This window comes from Cinclus cinclus, chromosome 4 (assembly GCF_963662255.1).
Source record: "Cinclus cinclus chromosome 4, bCinCin1.1, whole genome shotgun sequence".
Taxonomy (NCBI): domain Eukaryota; kingdom Metazoa; phylum Chordata; class Aves; order Passeriformes; family Cinclidae; genus Cinclus; species Cinclus cinclus.
In genome coordinates this window covers 45,415,493-45,433,164 of record NC_085049.1, presented here as the reverse complement: position 1 = coordinate 45,433,164, position 17,672 = coordinate 45,415,493, and the positions used below count along the sequence as shown (strand labels likewise).

The window sequence follows — 17,672 nt, the reverse complement described above, 5'->3', positions numbered from 1 at the left end:
TAGCCCATTATGTGTATGCAGACCAGCAGAGACACAGTACCTGCTGTGGTGGTAGAGGGAGAGACTAGAACAGAAGGTGGGGTACTGCTGATGAAGAAAAACAATTCATTAAGAAATGGACATTAGAGTTGAGGACCAAAACAAATTGATCCACAACCTATTACTGATTCTACTAATTTGAATTCTCTAATGGTAATTTAACTACTTGCCTGTAAACTGGATGTTTTTCAAAACGGCTGTCATGAATGCTAAGTAAATATAGGCTCCATATTGTCAAAGCACTGTAGAAAGAGAATTCTTCTGTAGATTTACATCCATCTTTTATGCAACACAATACGAATAATACTTTGACAGCATTGTGTCGAAATGCAGTCAATGCAAGTGTTAACTATGTGATTACTTTCCCTTTAGTGGGAAAAATTTCAGCTTAATTTAATGGGGTTTAGATCAGATATTTGTATATAGTATCATGTTCAAATACTTGTATTCAACACAAAATAGAATCACACCACCAGCTCAAAGAGATTGAAAGCCACAGGTTTTTGGACTGGATGGCAATTTTGAATGGCAATTTTCTGAATTTTCAGAAAGTCCAGAGCACACTTTCCACAAGTCAAACTTTCAGTCACATAATTGCCCACCACAGTGGGAACGAGTTTAGCTTCATTTCACAAAACAGAATCACTCTGTACATCAGAAATTGTACTTAGCTACAGAACGACTGGATAAAACATGCAGAGTCCAGTTTTGCACCTGTAGTACAAGCCACTGAGGTACACTCAAGGTGTACCACACATTGTGACATGAAGAAAGATCAGCTGTGTGCCCATCATATGAGTACCTTACTTTTATAAAAGGGTTTCAACTTTACAATATTACCAGGGATTTTCATTGTTAATTTTAGTACATTGCGTTCTTCAAGTAGGAAGGGAAAAGAAGAAGAAGAATTGCTATATTGCTTCAGATAAGTAAAAAGGGGAAGGGAGAAACAAGTAAAATTGTTGTTAATTAATTGTTACCATAGTGCCATAATAGCAATCAAAGCTATTATAGTCACCCGGAAAATCTTCACAGAGCAAGATTCTTTGGTCTTTGACAAACAAACCTGAGGTAAAAAAAAAAAGTTTGGTTAATTCAAGTGGCACACATTTAAGGAATTATTGGTAGATTAAGAAATACTACACTAGGTTGACTTTACATCACCCTTGTTTCTTTCATGGTCACCCTTATACAGGGGGCAACATCTACAGACAAAAACTTCTTAATTAAAACTTCATAATTAAAAGGTCTCTGAGAATGCGAGTGCACTGCATATTGTTGATAGTGTGGGGGCACAAACATTACAGAAGAAGAAAGGATAGATAAAAATAATGGCTCCTTGTCCTTTCTTCCTGCCGTTTTTCCTACTTTTGAAGTATTTCAAAACCAAATTAAGAACTCAGTAAGTGTCCAGAACTAAGAGCTCAGCAGCTTTCAGTACGTGCTCAGACCGTGTTAAAGTAGGACTGGTATAAATACAAAAAAAGAAAGGCACTTTCCAAATAAGTAGGATAATCTTAGATGATGGAGCATTTGACTGTCATTATGGTACAAAGCATATTTGACCTATTATTTTCTCTTTCTCTGTGGCGCTGGTCAAAGCAAGGTAGGGAAATGAGCATCAGTTCATCTTAAAGAACAGGATTTGGCAGCCTAGGAAGACTCTCTTGGAAAAGGTCATTATATGTATTCCTCACTCATACGACCCCTTTGAAAAGGGGTATCCACTTTCTAGACCCTGATACAGGCAAGAGAAAGTGAAAGCAAATCACAGTGAATGACTCAGACAAGGATTTAATTTCACTCACCTTCCTGGATTTTAGTGGGACAGATTTCATTGATGGCAAGGGACTATTAGCTTGACTATATCTGCTGTAAGAGACAAGATCTCATTAACATTCAAATGCTTCAGCGACTAATTAATGAAGAAAAGACACTTTTAATGTGTTCATGTCACTTGCTTTTGCAATTCAAACAAAAGGAAAGGCAGAAGTTTCAGCAGATTCATTTTCAAGGACAAAGGTCTCCAGTTAACTCATTCAGCTGAATCCTCTTAAATGCTACATTTGATTTAAAAGAAAACTTGGGGAAATGGCTTAGAAACAGGAAACACTCATTGCTTCCACTGAAGCACTAATGAAGAATCTTTCTTGCAGAAGAAGCTCTGCAGATTTGCCTTAGAAGAAATTTCCAAGTCCCAGAGCAGTAACTGAACATAATCTACCTTTTAGTTTGTGCAACAGAAGCAATTACAAAAATTACTGCTATTTAACAGCCATTTCAAACATTAATTTTGTCAGGGACTAAAATAAATATGAGAATTTGGGGTCTTTTACACAACTTAAATACTGGAAAATAGCTGAACTCTACTGTCAAGCAAAATCGGTTTTCACTTCTATCACAGAGACCACTTTAGCAATTTGTGTGACAGCTACCAGAGAACATCCCAGCCAGAGGTACCTGACTTTGCTCTCTTCACTGACTGTTGACTTTAAACTGTTCATCCGTTTCATCCTGGCCAGTTTCCTATTCCACTGTTCCAATTCTTCTATTCTGACTTCAAGATTGTTTGTTAGCTTACAAAGCTGCTTTACAGCACCAACATTCTCCATAAAGATCTGATCCTGGGAAGAAAACAATGACAAATGTAGGTACATAGCAGATACATAGTTAATATTCATACTCATCAGTCAGATGTAAGGAGCAGAAATGAGTGCAGAATCCACCTATGTAAAAACCAGTTATCGCACTGTAGATGGGTGCACATATGATCATAAAACCTTTTTGCTGGACATTTAATTTGCAGTAAATTGAAAATGAGGACTTGCATAAAAATTTGAAGAAGCTAAAGGGCTTTTTACAACAAGAATTTAAATTGTTTTACCTTCATACTGTGTTGAAACCTTAACACTATTACATCTAGTAGGCATCTACTACTTGATTTTCAGTGTTGCAGCTGAACATAGATTTTAGAATCCCTTAGCAAAACATACATCCAACCATCTCCCTGTAGGCATCAGGTAGGCTCAGACAAACCAGAGTTTCTAACCATGTTGTACACATAATGTTAATCACACAGAGATAAGTGAGACAGATTAAAAACCAAACCAGACGTCAGGCTGTGATTGTATAATATTTTGCTCTCCTCTTCAGCCTCTCCAGTTTCTTACAGGAGTCTTGTAGATTCTAATAACATGATCATCTCTGCAACTAAAACATTTTGTTCAGACACCCTTCATTTACTTCTTCTGGATATTTTACCCAGGAAAAGCCTCCTAATCTCCTACCCCTGCTTGTCATCTAGGTATCAACCTGCTGCTGGAGTAGCCCTCAGTATAACCATCCAAGTAGTATTTTACCCATTTCTGAGTCAAAAATGGTTACTGATCCACTGCAGGAGCATTGTAGAAGAGTACCTTGTTTGCAGTGTTTGAAAGAATGGCCCTCTCATACTAATGTACAACCAGACTGGTGCCATTGGACAAAGCTATTACTGTAGTTACTGTTGCTTAGTGTTCCAGTCTAGTCAAGTTATGCAGAAGGAAGGTAAAAGCAGTTTTGTGTTTCACATTGTAAAAGCCATTCACACCCTCCTTTTAGAGGTGACTGCATTCCACAAAACCAGACAGCATTTCATGTAATCAGAATCCGAGCACATTATCAGTGGCAAGTCTCAAGCTTCCCTACTGCCAGAATACCAACAGCTCATTTAAATAAAAAGTGACTTCAAAATAATGTCTTGCACCTAGAACTGTGAAATCACTTATATGGACACTTGCCCTCCCATATCAATGATATGTAGCAGCTGCCCTTTCCATTGTCTTCAAATCGAGCATGAATTGCTTCCAGGTGGCTTCAACTAGCTGAGAAAATTGCTCCTCTGGCAAAATGAAAGAATTCTCTATTTGAGGGGAAAGGAACTGATCAGAGTTTTACTGCCCCTCTAGTGACAAAGTACTGAGCACAGTGCAACTGAGAAGAAAAATTCTGTCTCAAAAAAACAAATTGCACATAGTTGAGACATGTCTCTAGAAAGTAGTAGAGCCTGGTTCAAATGTTTAATGAAATCAATTAATATTACAGAGTTCAACAGCTCCAAACTAACAAAGAGATACAACACCAGTCAACACCCTACTTATCTGGAAATAAACTTGGAATATGAGATAAAGTTCAAGGTCTCATCACCTGACAATTACTATTCAAGCTGCTGAGGTATTCTGAAGCTGGGAGCTCCAGAAATTTTAATCAGATGTTCCATCTGAGCAAGACATGTCCCAAATTTCTGAATTCAATGCACATCTTAAATGGACACAAATCTCTCCCAATCCTGTTACCCCAAAGGTAATGGAATTGACATTCATATACTCTGCCACAACTGTCAGGAGAAAGCACAGATTTATCTCGACCATATTAAAACATCAAATTGCCTGTGAAGTAATCCCAGATCCAGATCTAGATAAGTAGTCAAGAAAATGATAAACAAATACTAAGCAAATAAGCCATTGCTGTAACAATGGCCCCTGCTTGGGCCACATACACAGCAGAATCACACCCTACAGGGATGAATAGAAAATAGGCATTCTCCATCTGCAGGTTGCATCCCTGGAAGACATCCTGATGCACTCTCCAGTGACCCAAGGTAGAGAGGAGAAAGGGAATGTGATGGGCCCAAACAGCAGTGCTGTGAGGCACTGTTAGAGATGGTATTTTGTGTGATATTTCAGCAAGGAAGAAATATGAATCAAAAGCTCAATTCTTCAACCTAAACTTCTGTCAGACAAAAAACCTGACTATTCCAAAGAAATTTTGGAGGCATTCAAAAATGTAAATGACACTACACCTGTCAATATAATGTAATAGGAAGGCCTAAAGGGCAAAACTAACCTGGAGTCACCTACCACCACTGCTCTTCTGCTAGCATCTAGAAATCAGGCTGGAACCCTGACCAAAAGAGGAAATTTTCTAAAAGTCCCCATTTCAACAGTATCTCCACAAGTGCTCTTTCCACAGCTTTTTTCAAGGTATCCAATTCATACTTGTTCTATATGGAATAGAAGATTTAACCTATAAATTTAAATTATTTATAGCCTGTCAAAAGATGACAAGTGAAATACAATATTTTTGTAGATATTTTCTCCAAGTTTGGTGGGGTGAACTTGTGTTTTCTACAGAATAATGAAAGAATGCATTATGATAATGAATGCAGGATTGTGTTCATTACATCATCCAGACAAGATAAGGTCACCTTTCTCTAAGACCTCTCTCTTCTCATTTATCATCTGCAAGTGGGAAAAAGCTGGGAATTGGTCTTAGGCATGCAGTGAACTCAGCAGAGGGGCTGCTTTCAGACAAGTGCTGTGTGCAGCCTTGTGTGACTGGACTCTGTGACTGACAGTCCCTTGCAGTTGAATTTCTACAGGAAAAGGAGGAAAAGAGCACAGGACAGTACCACAGTAGTGCTTCCAATCTATAAGCATGGTAACTATTTTGTGTGCCATTTCATAGCATATTATTTTGAACCTATAAAAAGCATTTCAGATTGTCAAAACAAAACAAAACAAAACAAAAAAACAAACAAACAAAAAAACCACAACCAAACCCAAACCCCTAGAACTTCAATTTGGTATACAAAAGTTATACCAGGATTAGAGTAAGGAAGTTTTTATTTAACAAATTGAGTGCCATCATTGCTTAATTCACTTGTGGAACACTTAATTAACTGAAACACTTAAGCACAAAAGAATATTTTGGAGTACCACTTGTTGAACTAATGCTATGAAATCACTATCCACTTTTATTCAGAAAAGTTAGGGCTATTTCTTTTTAACTGTGTGCTTATTGTACATTTAAACTGTATGTTTATAGTACCGTAATCAGTTTTTAATATAGATGCTTCTTGTCATTAAAAGATTCAACCCTTTACTAACAGCTGGTGGTTCAGTTTTTCTTGATGATTCACTGAACGCCATTTCCTATAACACATGTGGGGAGCTACAGCTTTTTATAGGGCACAGCATGTGTTCATAGCTCCCACATGAAAGAACAGTCTAAATACACACCCCCACTTTCTCCCTCAAGACCATACCTTGTCAACCATGAGGAAGTTTTCTATTTTTTCTCCATCATTACAAGCAACATCTCCAACTTCCCTAACAGCTTCAGGTAAAAGCCTCTTCACTTCCTGGGCTATTATTCCTGTTCAGGAGGCAACAAAAACCAATGTCAGGAAACACACTGGCATACTTCCTGACCATTCTAAAAACTACAGGCAAAGCAAAAAAATTATCTAGAATTTCTCTGTGGTAGGAAAATCCAGGATTTCAGGTTTTTTTTCTCCATTCCACAAAAAAGCCCTAGAAATTCTCATTCTAAATTCTCAATTTAGAATTCTCATTTCTCTGCAGAAAGAGCAGAATTGTTTGTAAGCACATACTTCACCCTAATTAAACTTCTGGAAAATAAACTTCCCGTCTTTAAAAACTGAAACAGAAGTTGTAAAATTACAAGCAATACCTAATTTTGGCATTTTTATACCACAACAGATACACAGCAAAGTGTACAATTGTGGTAACCTAAAAAATGAGGATGAAATAGCAGAATGTTAAAAGGTACTATGGCACAATAAATATCAGTAGGTGTTAATGAAAAACGGGAACAGAGCTGACTTTATACCTGTTTCATGGGTATCTTTTATTCCCATAATAGATGCAAATTCAGGCTTGTAGTCATATTCCACCAGCCTCATTTGTGTTATTCTTCTCAACTGCTCATTTGTATCGACCTAGTTGGAAAAATACCAAGATTTACATGCTGAAACACTATGCATGACATCTAGGACACCACTGAGAGAACTAGCCTGACACAGTCATTTGGTTAATCATCACATTGAAAAATAGTGACAATTTTTCCATTCCCCACCACCAGAGTGCTATTTGCAATTGCATTGCCAGTTTCCCTTCTCTTCGACAACTCCCAGCTTCTACAGAGAGCTTTCTCCAAAGTGTATAGGTGATGGTTCTACAGAGCACAATGGTACGTCTGGCTTCTTTAAGCCAGCATTTCAGCACAGCCAAGACATAGGAGCTGCTTCACGTGTCAGAGCAATGATCCACACATGCAGTGGCGCAAACACAAGCGCCCTAAACACAGCGCAGCCCTCACCTCGCGGATATTCTGTTTTGCTCGGCTGTCAGATGGGTGCATGACTCTGCCCATAACTTTGGCGTTTCCGCAGACAACCAGCGCTTCGTCTGGTGCATCTGTGTTAATTCCCACTCGACCATGATAGGCTATCGTCTCTGGAACATGTCCTCGCTGCCACAGGACATCACTGTCATTCTCAAACTGCCCTGGGTTAGATGCCTGGAAGAAATTTTTTTTGCTTAACGATACAGTATAGCGTAGATGTGCTATTGTTTATTCTGTTAGAAATTCGGGGCAAATGAAAAGCCAAATCTAAAATACTGAAATTGTATTCAAGAGTTTTTTAACACACTAACATTAAAAAACAGAGTGGAGTTACTTCTAAGTGTTTCTGCTCACAGCACCAGCCTCGTGTCTTTTTCCCTTGAATTCTACTTTATTAGAACCTTAAGCTAAATTGACAATGTCCAAAGCTTTCCAAATTTTAACTTTGACATTATACCACATAACCATTCTTTATCTACCACTAAATTTTAGCTGAGACTGGAAACTGAAAAAGAGAAAGCAAGGCAGAAATTAAACACATGTGATTCATAAAATCCTCTGTCATGTTTTAAATTAACTCGTATTGAAAATTTCATGTCAAGGAAACAGGATGTTTTAAAGAACACCAATAAAACAATAGAATGTGTATAACAAGAAAAGGCATTTTATTTCAGTAGCTAATTTTGGATTGTTTGTTGTTTTAGGGTTTTTTTTAAACTTTGAATTCAGGCCAAAGCACAATCATGATAAAAAGAAGCCAGGTTTTCACAAGGCTTTGCCAGCTACAAGGCCTGGCACTGTGTACTCACCACTGTTTGTCACAATTGGAGCATGATCTGATATGCCTGACAAGCACCACTCAGCTGGTAGCTTTGTTGTGTTGGAGTGTATAAAGGGCCAGAAGATGGGCTGCTTTTTCTTGCAGCATAATTGCAAGGTTTTGCCACTTCAAGGTAGCCAGTGGCTGACTTGCTTTACCCTGCCACTGAAGCCCTGTTAGATAGCTAGAAAATCACTTTTTTTCCCCTTCTATCTTTCCTGTTGATATTTTCGCCACTTTAGAACAGAGGCTCTTGATCCTTCTGCCTTACCACCTTCTTTTTTCTTTGTCTGAAATAGTGGCCAGATTTGAAAAATCTCATTCCATGAATTCCTGTTCAAAAACTGTGCCACATACATTGAAAGAACTCCCTTCATTGAAATTTCAAAAGAATCTAATATTAAGAATAGTGGGAAAATTTAAATTTCTAAACCTTACAGTAAAATATGTATTTTGCAAAATAGCAAGTATGAGACAAATGTAAAAATTCAACAGCTTCCCCAAATTATTCATGATGTGATATCTGTAACGCTGTCAGAATCCAGAAAGAGAAATTCAGATAAAAACAGGATTGTGGAAATTTATGGACAAATAAAGGAAAATAACAATGTAATATATTTAGGAATGATGCAAACACTGTTTCAGTATCCTGAAGCAAAAAACAAAAACAAAAACAAAAACAAAAACCCCACAGCAGCAGTCAGGATGATAAAACTTCTCAGCAGGGCAGAAAACAGCTGAACTCCATACATTGCTTTCAAAGCCTTTTCACAGCTCCACCCAGAAGTGAGCTCTGGGCCATAATGCCCCCCAAAAGCCTAACTCTAACTACAGAAATAGGGTTTATGGCACAAGAGGATGATCAAATGAAAAAGGAGCCAGGATTGAAACCATCTGAAAGCCCCCATCTTCCTTTGGAAACCCCTGAGCAACACCCCATGTACTGGAGATCTTCCCTTTTGTTCTCTCCAAAACCAAATGCTAAACCAGACCACACCTGTAAGCCTAAGGAGATGATGGGCTGCCAAAAAGGATACAAGCATTGGCCTGCAAAAAACATAGCCCTTGACTTTCTTAGAAGCTTCTTCCCAGCTCCACTTAATGCACTGGAGCTTTTGGTCTTGCTTGACTCCAAGTCAAAATCTTAAGCCTATTCCTCTCCATAACACAAGGCTAGAAAGAGTCCATGCAAACAAGAAACAGCTCTTCGATTGAACCACAAGAAAAAGTTCAGTGGACTGCAATCTTCCAGAGGCTCTCTCCATTTTTTGCAGCCCTGCCACATGGCACCTTACATATTTCCCATCTTTCTAAGCCCTAAACATAATACTCACCTTAGAAATAACACCAGACCATGCCCAGTTCAAACATTAGCCACCACCTACCAATCACTTGAAGAAGGGGCCAGGACTGAAAACTTTCAGCAGCCCCCACCTTCCCTTGCCAATCCTCTTGTAATCCCACTCATTCTGGGGTTCTGTGTTTTCTCTCTCTCCTAACCCTAATTCTCCATAGCTCTTGTTACCCTACAAATCTGAGTTTTTTTCTCCTGAGTCTAACTGTAGGCTAAAGCTGAGTTCTAAAAGAAAAATGTTCTGTGAAGCAGGCAACTGAAAAGTAATCATTAAGAGGAGAAAAGATTATTCTTCCTTTAGTTAATTTGAAACCTATATTACTACCATCAAATTGAGAGGTGGGACACTCTAGAAACACACTGGAAAAGAAAAGCTATGGGTCTTAAACTTCCTATAACTGCCTGACCTTCTTTCCTTACTGTTTTGTCCTTCTCACCCTCCTTGGAAAATGAAGACTAGCTAATGAAAGCCTTTACAAAATTCCTGGCAAGTGAAATAAATAGTTTCACTGCAAAAAAAAAAAAAAAAAAGTCTGGAAAAATCAATATATTTTGTATTGGAATCTGTAACAAGCTTTATTTTAAAATCTGTCTATAGCTCTACTTATAACACTTTTAAATTCTGATAACTAGAAGATAACATACTCATACAACATGCAACTGTAGTTTTTCTTCCTCAGTCTTTTTGACTCAGTGGTAATTTTATCCCCAAGAATCATGACCCCTCGATCTCCTGTGAATATCAAAACAGTAAATACTTTAACATGAAAGTAATACAAATTTATACCTACCCTCACAATGATCTTTTCAGAGACATTCGCAGATAATAAGTAGAGCTGGTCCTGAGAGACAGCATACAGTCCAACTACCAGCATGAAGTATCTAATTTGAAATTGATTTAATCAAGACAATTATTGAAGTAATTCTTTCTCACAGAAAAAGTCTTAAATACAGGTGTTATTATTGATATGTAAAAAGACAGACAATGTTTCTTTACATTTATTTCTTAGAATATAAAAGAAAAAATATTTCCTTCACTCTTAAGAAATATGCTCTTACAAACCCCACAATCACTGCAAATTAGCAAAGAATACAATAATTTTCACAAATTGAAGTAATGAAGCCTCCAAGATTAAAACCTTTCCTGTTTCAGAAGAAAATGATCATGATTTGGATTTTTTGCTTCCTGATTTTGCCAGTCATTATTCTGGCTATGATTTCCTGAAACTATCTCTAACCATGAGGATGAAGTTTGGGGTGTTTTATTTTCATATCATTCTGTGACTGTAGAGAAAGAGGCTTTTAAGCACATACCAAGAAGTTGAAGAAAACCCACAGAATTGATAGCAGAGACTTCTCACAAACCTTGGCTCCATTCTAAAGCAGACCTTCTCTTTTCTACTGCTAACACACAGGTATAGCTATAGCAATACCTCTGATCAGGATTAGGTTTCCCTTTTTTTCTCATATTGTTTGCTGTTGTTTCACTGAAATGCAGACGTCCCAGTGTTACTTTAGTTACCTGGTCTCCTGGCAGATCAATGCTAAAACAGAAAAGGAAACAAGATCAGGGAATTAAGTATTTTGAGATCTAGGTGCTCAAACCAGGTTTCCCCAGACTCATTAAAACAGTTCTGAGAAAAAAAAATGACAGATCAACAAAACAGAGGAACCTCAGGAAAAATGCAGTAACCCTGGTTTCTAAAAATGTATTAAAAACAGTGACTACATCAAGGAGATAAACAGGATAAAGCACCAGCAGTAGAAGATTGTTCTTAGTAATAAGAGTCTTATGTTTCTTCTTCTCTTTGTAGATGTCTTGAATATAATAAAACTGTATGTGTTCCATATTTCAGCTACTTCAGAGGATTAATAACTGCTTGCCTATTATTGGGCCTGAATTTCCACAGTAAAATTAATAGATCTTACTGCTTGTCCTTCCTTTCATCTACACCTAATTTACATGTCTGGAAGTACATAGTAGACACCTGTGTCTCAAACACATAGTAGTAGTCCTCCAGTAAGTGATAAATAATACAAATAAAGAGTCTGGGTAAAATTGAAGCTAAGTCAAACATAAAATAATTTACATACACACAGACTCTATTTATCAGTACACAAAAGGAAGAAAAAATGTCATGAGAGAGGTAATTTAGTGAAAATCAAGCTCATCTTCCAAGCTCAAAGTTCAATTTAGGTGGTAATACAGTGCAACCTTTATCCCAGCACTTTCCTGTCTAACTTGACACTGTCTTCTCTCTTTGTATTATAAATCTTATTTAATTATTTATAGAGAACAGACCAGCTCCAACACAGGAAACTCATGCCAGAAGAATAAACATTGATTCTGCCAGTGAGTTAAATGCTCAAGAATGGCAGAACTCCAGAAAGATGCTGCATCTGTGTTTCTAGCAGAGGCACTCCTCCTTAAATAGCACTGTAAATGTTATCTCACACCCCTATAGAAAAGGAACATTCTGACATTTCTTAAGATTGGAAACGCATCTGCCATACAGCTCTAAGCAGCATAAGAGTCTTTCTAGCTGAATATAAATATTTTGGATAGACATACTTAACACATCTGTAAAGCTGCTGATAATTTTCCTTAATGACTTGTGACCAGGTATATATATCACTACTGTAATTCTATGTCCACAACCACAATGAAATCTAGATAAAAATCTGAAAACTGGCTTAGAGCTACCATAAGATTTCAAGAAACAACTACCTCATATTTCAAACCAATCATACATATTGAAACAAAATGGAATAATTTTCTCAAAAATCTTACTCAACAGGATGAAAAGTTTTTTTGCTCCGATCTGATTGAGACTGTTCAATAGCAATTGTTTGATTTGGAGTTTCCACCTATAAAACAAAAAATAATTTTTAAAAATTACAAGAATAGTAAGTTTTCAAACACATAAAAATTGAAATAGACAGTATTAGGCAAATTTTGCCTAAAAGAGTGAAAAAGCACTCATTTCTGATGGGATGACATAGAAATTAATAGAGAAACTGACTCCTGATCAATTGATGATCTAATCTGAAGACCCAAGTCTTTCAGAAGATTTAATTTTAAATAGGGGAAAAAAAAAACAAAGGAAAGTAAGCACATTAATTTAAAAGAAAAAATACTTTCTGAATCCAGACTGTTATTGGCTCATTCCATGCCCAAGCATAAATGCAGATATTCAACATGAAACAGAACCTACACAAGACAGCTACATATTCTTGGTCAAAAATAAAAAATTCACTTCAATTATTTACTTCATTACATAGATAATTAAAAGTAATTATCTTAAAGAGGAGACACACTTGCCTTAATTCCATAAGCTTTCAAGTAAAACTTTTCTATTGGTTTCCTTCCCTGCTGAGTTTTGACGTATTTTGGGTGTCCACTGATTCTAATATGAACTGTGATTTGGAAATGATTCTTCTTTTGGCACACAAAGGCATCATCTGCTGTTGAAAAATTAAATCCTTTATCTGTGACAATGTGATATCCTACAGCAGGTCTACAAAAACAAGGAGAAGGAATAACAACTTTAGGTGCTGACATACTTGAGTGACATCTTGAACTCCTATCTTTTTAATGTGTTCCAAAGACCTATCTGATTTTTAGTGACAAAAGTGGACTAAAAATACATTGTTAAAATCACCAGTTCGACCAGTATTTTCTTCTTAGACTGTCAAAAGGTGTGAAAATGAAAGCACATACAAAATGTCCTCTAATTCTAGTCTGAAATGTTTGGAAACCAGAGGTTGATGGCCTTATGTAATCCTCACTTACAAATCCGATATAAAGGAACTCTGTGCACCTAAGAACACAAACCAAGCTTTTAGTGTATTCAACCATTCATTATAATACTGCTACAAACAGCAGTCTGCAGCTAGTGCTGCAGACAACAATGAGCTAATGAGCCAGCAAGACTCCCCACTTTGTTCACTAACTTCCACAGCAAGTGCTTCTGCAGAAGCTACTGGGATTTCAATAAGGCTTTACTTAAGCTACCAGAAAAGCTAAGCAACCCTCCAACCTGACTATAAGTTGTTTTTTCTACTCCAGCTAAAGCAACTCTCTTTTATTTCTTGAGAGAGCAATTTGTCACCCAAAGAGCAAGAGTATTCCGTTTCTAGGATTCACAGTAAAAAAGGAAAGGTATCAAAAGATCTATTAGAGACAGTGAGCTCACCATCCCAAAAATGTTTCCAGTCCTTCTGACTTAAGTGATGGATAATTCTAAAATAACAGAACTGCATGGCAAGGTTCCCTTATATAGACATTGACTTTTCTTGTTAATGGAAGTTTGATAATGATAATCTTGTATGATGCTGCTGAGAACTTCTCATTAACACAATTATTGAAGATGGATTTTCATTATTCTTCTGTTATTAATTGGAAAAATCAAAATGTATAGACTTCATAGGAAATATACAGATTTTATTATTGTTTTATAAATTAGGAACAGAAGTCCTCTTTCAAACAACTACTGATTACCTGGGACAGGGAATAAAGAAAACATACTTTGTAACTACTTCAAAACTAAGTCATGTGTTACTTCATATTTAAAATGATAATGAAGGTTCCACCATCTCCTCAAACCATCATTATTAAAGAAGTAAAACTTACTCAGTTTTTCCCTACAATGGGTAATTATTTTTATTTATATAGGAAATTAGTATCTTTCATAGTAGGGAAAGGAGTAGTTTTTCATATTTAGGTGTCAGCAATTTCATTAGCTGATATTCTTAACGCAATTTCAGACTCTTTGCCTACACACAGGCAAGCAGCTTGAGAAGCAAAATTACAAATGTCCACGTCTCCAAGTTGCAGTGTTTGGAACAATGGCTCCCAAAGAGCAATTTCATATTACAATTTTCTGAGTATATCATTTACAGTAAATGAGAGCAAGCATATGTTTTGTTCTTAGTGCACAAAGAATGATAAGTCTTACCAAGCAGTGCAGCACAGCAAAATATGGAATAACTTTAAGGTAGCAAAAGATATCCCTGCCACAAAAGCATCCCTACTAGAAATGTGCTTCAAATTCTTCTTTCTGTTCAGAATTTAAGTCTTCAGACATCTTTGGAACAGGGCATCACCAACATCAGACAAGGGCCAAGAATGTGCCAAGCAGACTCAATAAAGGGCAGAATTAATGGTAGAAGAACCTTTTCTAATGAGTCTACCTCAGCTAACAGCATTTTTGTTGTTGAAAATGAAATAACTAGAATGTTCAAGTATTGTATGAATAAAATGGAAAATAATAATTAACCTGAGAAATATCCCTCAAGTGGGTGCAGCAATTTGAAGGCATGAGATCAATCCATCTACACTAAGCAATGAGAAGTACATGAGTGTTTTGAGACCAACAGAATACAGGATCACATCTCAGAAAATCTGTGCCATGTGCTGTAATTACAGGGCATCTTGGAACAACAGCAATGCCATTGACCTCACTTGAAAGTAATACTGACTTCCTCTGCAAATAATGTCTCAAACCCCTCCCACAGTAATGGCAACAAAGCGTGTATTGGGATACTTTATTGCTCAGCATCACATAGTTTTTGTTCACAAAGAAATGTGTCTGGAACCTTAATTTTAGGTGTATGGGAAGCAACAAGTAGTGGTGGGAGTGCAATCTCCCACCATCAGCACACAGACCTCATGTAGCCATCGACTGAAAGTGCAACAGGAGTTGGAAGCCATTTCCATTAAGAGTGAATACTTGTGTCACAAATCCAGTTGGAGGTTTCTGGGTCCATCCAGCTCCCAAGGAGTATAAAGGTCTGCTCTCTTGTCATGCCAATTAACACCTGAGGAAAAGGGCTGTGTGGGACATAGTAAGATGTGCAATGCCCCTAGCCCCTGTGTGCAAACAGGGAACATCAGTGTCCTGCGATGACACTGGTATGCACCCAGCTCCCATGAGATGTTTTGGCAGGTTGGACAAGAGGAGCATTAAAATTTACTGTGCCATGTAAGTCCCATGTAGACAGTGACAAATTTTTTCCACCAATCCTGAAGAATTAACCAGATGCTGTAGAAAAGGGTTAATTTGTCAAAATGTTTCATATGCTAAATATTAGAATGGAGAAAATCAGGGATGTAAAGTGGACATGGGATGATCTTTTCCAGACCATGTGGCAAAAAAAAAAAAAAAAAAAGAAAAAACCAAAATAAAACAAACAAACAAACAAATACAGTTTGATTAACAAAGGAAAACTAAATCTTTGAATAACCAGTTGCGTGTCACACACACCCACATGTCTATACTTATTAAGACTTAAGTTGTATGAGCCCAGAAGTAATGCTGGTAATTTCTAATGTTTTCCTTTAGTGTTTTAGACCAATAGAGGGAAAGATGCCATATGCTTAGTAATTACTTGCCCCAACGCATTTGACAAAATAAAAATTACGAGGTATGTTAACTCACTTTTCTTTTGCCCCTAAATCCCTGAAGGGAAATCAGAAAATCTTGCATTAATTTCAACCAGCGTTTCAAGTTCAGCTTATCTGATACAACTGCAAGTTCATATTTCATCAAACCTCTTATACTTCCTTCTCTTTTCTTATTTCCAACAAGAAAAAGGGATGCCAAATACATAATTTATTCCTACAAAATGACAACAACAGATAAAAAAGGAAAAAAAAAAAAAGAAGAAACCGATTTTTTCAAGTGCAAACACCAGTGCTTACAGTTCCTCATAATTAGAGTCAAATAAGCTGCTCCACTGAGAAGTTTGATACGGTTGCCACGTAAGAGCTTGACAGCATTTTTCCAAAGCTGCATTTTGTCCATCACTGTCATATTCTCGCACTTCAGCAGCACAGTCCTTTACAGCTGCTGTAGAGAGACAGTGATAATTCAGTTATTACTTTTGGGATTAGCCAAAAATCCTGCATAGACATTTTTATATATATATTTGCATAAATGCACACACATACAAATCACAAATGCACTGCACATATATTTAAATGTGATTATCCTTTGCAGTTATTCCACAAGATTGTCTTATATTCTCTTGCTATAAAAAATACATTTTTCAGCTTTCCTGATTTGCAAAATAGTACACAAGTAGCACTTCCCATTTTTTATTCTCTCCAAAAGGATGAATAGTTTCCTTTGGGAGAGGGGGGGAAGAAGGAAAGCTAAGCATTCTACTGTACATCTGCAACACTGCAAGAAGCAATTAAGCAAAATAATGACATTTGTTTCCTATTCCCTCTACTACTGATTTCAACTGAAGAATATACTACAGGAGGCACAGATTTCCAATAGCAAGCACATTCACCACTACATGTGGTCAATCTCCTTACTGCTTTCTGCCTATACATTAGAGAATTCTTTGACAGACAGGGTCAACCCCAATTCTCTGAGATACCATACATTTTATGAAGACAGAGGAAAATGTGGTAAGAGAGATGGATAGAGTGCAATAAGGATAGGAGAAAATGTGTCATTGAGCATATAACTAAGATCCATCCACAGTCAGTGACAGCACAGTAAGAGAGAGCCTTCAGAATCACTTCAGGCCCAAGCTCCATCTGCAAGTCCCTACTTCTGACATACAGCAGAGTAAAGATAGATAGATAGACAGACAGACAGATAGATAAAAATCACAGTAAAGCAATTCATACCTCACTTCTAAATTTTCCCCATGCCATTTTCACCCATGTCTCTGTTCTTTTTCCAATGCGTGTGTCAGTGAGATTCTATTAAGAATGACACCCAAAGAAAGCTTATTTCAAAGCTGTATCTTTCAGTATTAAAAATAGCAATAGCAATTTCAGATACAGAAGTGTCTCCTTGTCTTTTCTTTTCAGCAATGGTTGACTTAGAGGACTAGTCCCAATCAAGAAACACTGATTAAACAAAAGATACCAAAGGAAAAGCAACTTACTAAATTCAGTTGTTACACTGTGCCACAAAGTGTTCTAAAAGATTGATTTAATGCTGACAAATAATTTACTCTGAAGAAATAACCAGTTTACTCTGAAGAAATAACCAGCAACTCTGATTTTTCACTAACAGACACGGGTAAAATTCCTCAGGTAAACTGGCCATTACAAGCTCTACATTCAGAGAGAGCCTCTTCACAGAAGTTGGTTCATCTCTGTACAAGCCTGATAAGGTTTTTTGTATCAACTGGTATAAGGTTATTATTTTTATCTTGATGAAACAATGAACCGATATGGGGAAGGGGCAGGAAAGAACATAAAGCTTTTACCAAGCTTGCTTATGCAGACACTTTGTAGAAAAAAAA

At 36.9% G+C, this 17,672-nt stretch overlaps 1 protein-coding gene across 1 annotated transcript in view; it reads right to left on the bottom strand.

The window, feature by feature from the left end:
- The window catches only part of MYRFL (myelin regulatory factor like), a 39,439-nt gene that overhangs the window by 10,384 nt on the left and 11,383 nt on the right, over positions 1-17,672 (bottom strand). The window contains exons 6-18 of the mRNA XM_062491193.1: positions 16,105-16,252; positions 12,724-12,919; positions 12,193-12,269; positions 10,835-10,945; positions 10,193-10,283; positions 7,201-7,401; positions 6,712-6,820; positions 6,125-6,234; positions 2,500-2,663; positions 1,848-1,911; positions 1,020-1,105; positions 210-281; positions 41-87 (exon numbers count right to left, since the gene is read on the bottom strand). Coding sequence (XP_062347177.1) covers positions 41-87; positions 210-281; positions 1,020-1,105; positions 1,848-1,911; positions 2,500-2,663; positions 6,125-6,234; positions 6,712-6,820; positions 7,201-7,401; positions 10,193-10,283; positions 10,835-10,945; positions 12,193-12,269; positions 12,724-12,919; positions 16,105-16,252 — 1,476 coding nt within the window. The remainder of the gene's footprint in view (positions 1-40; positions 88-209; positions 282-1,019; positions 1,106-1,847; positions 1,912-2,499; positions 2,664-6,124; positions 6,235-6,711; positions 6,821-7,200; positions 7,402-10,192; positions 10,284-10,834; positions 10,946-12,192; positions 12,270-12,723; positions 12,920-16,104; positions 16,253-17,672) is intronic.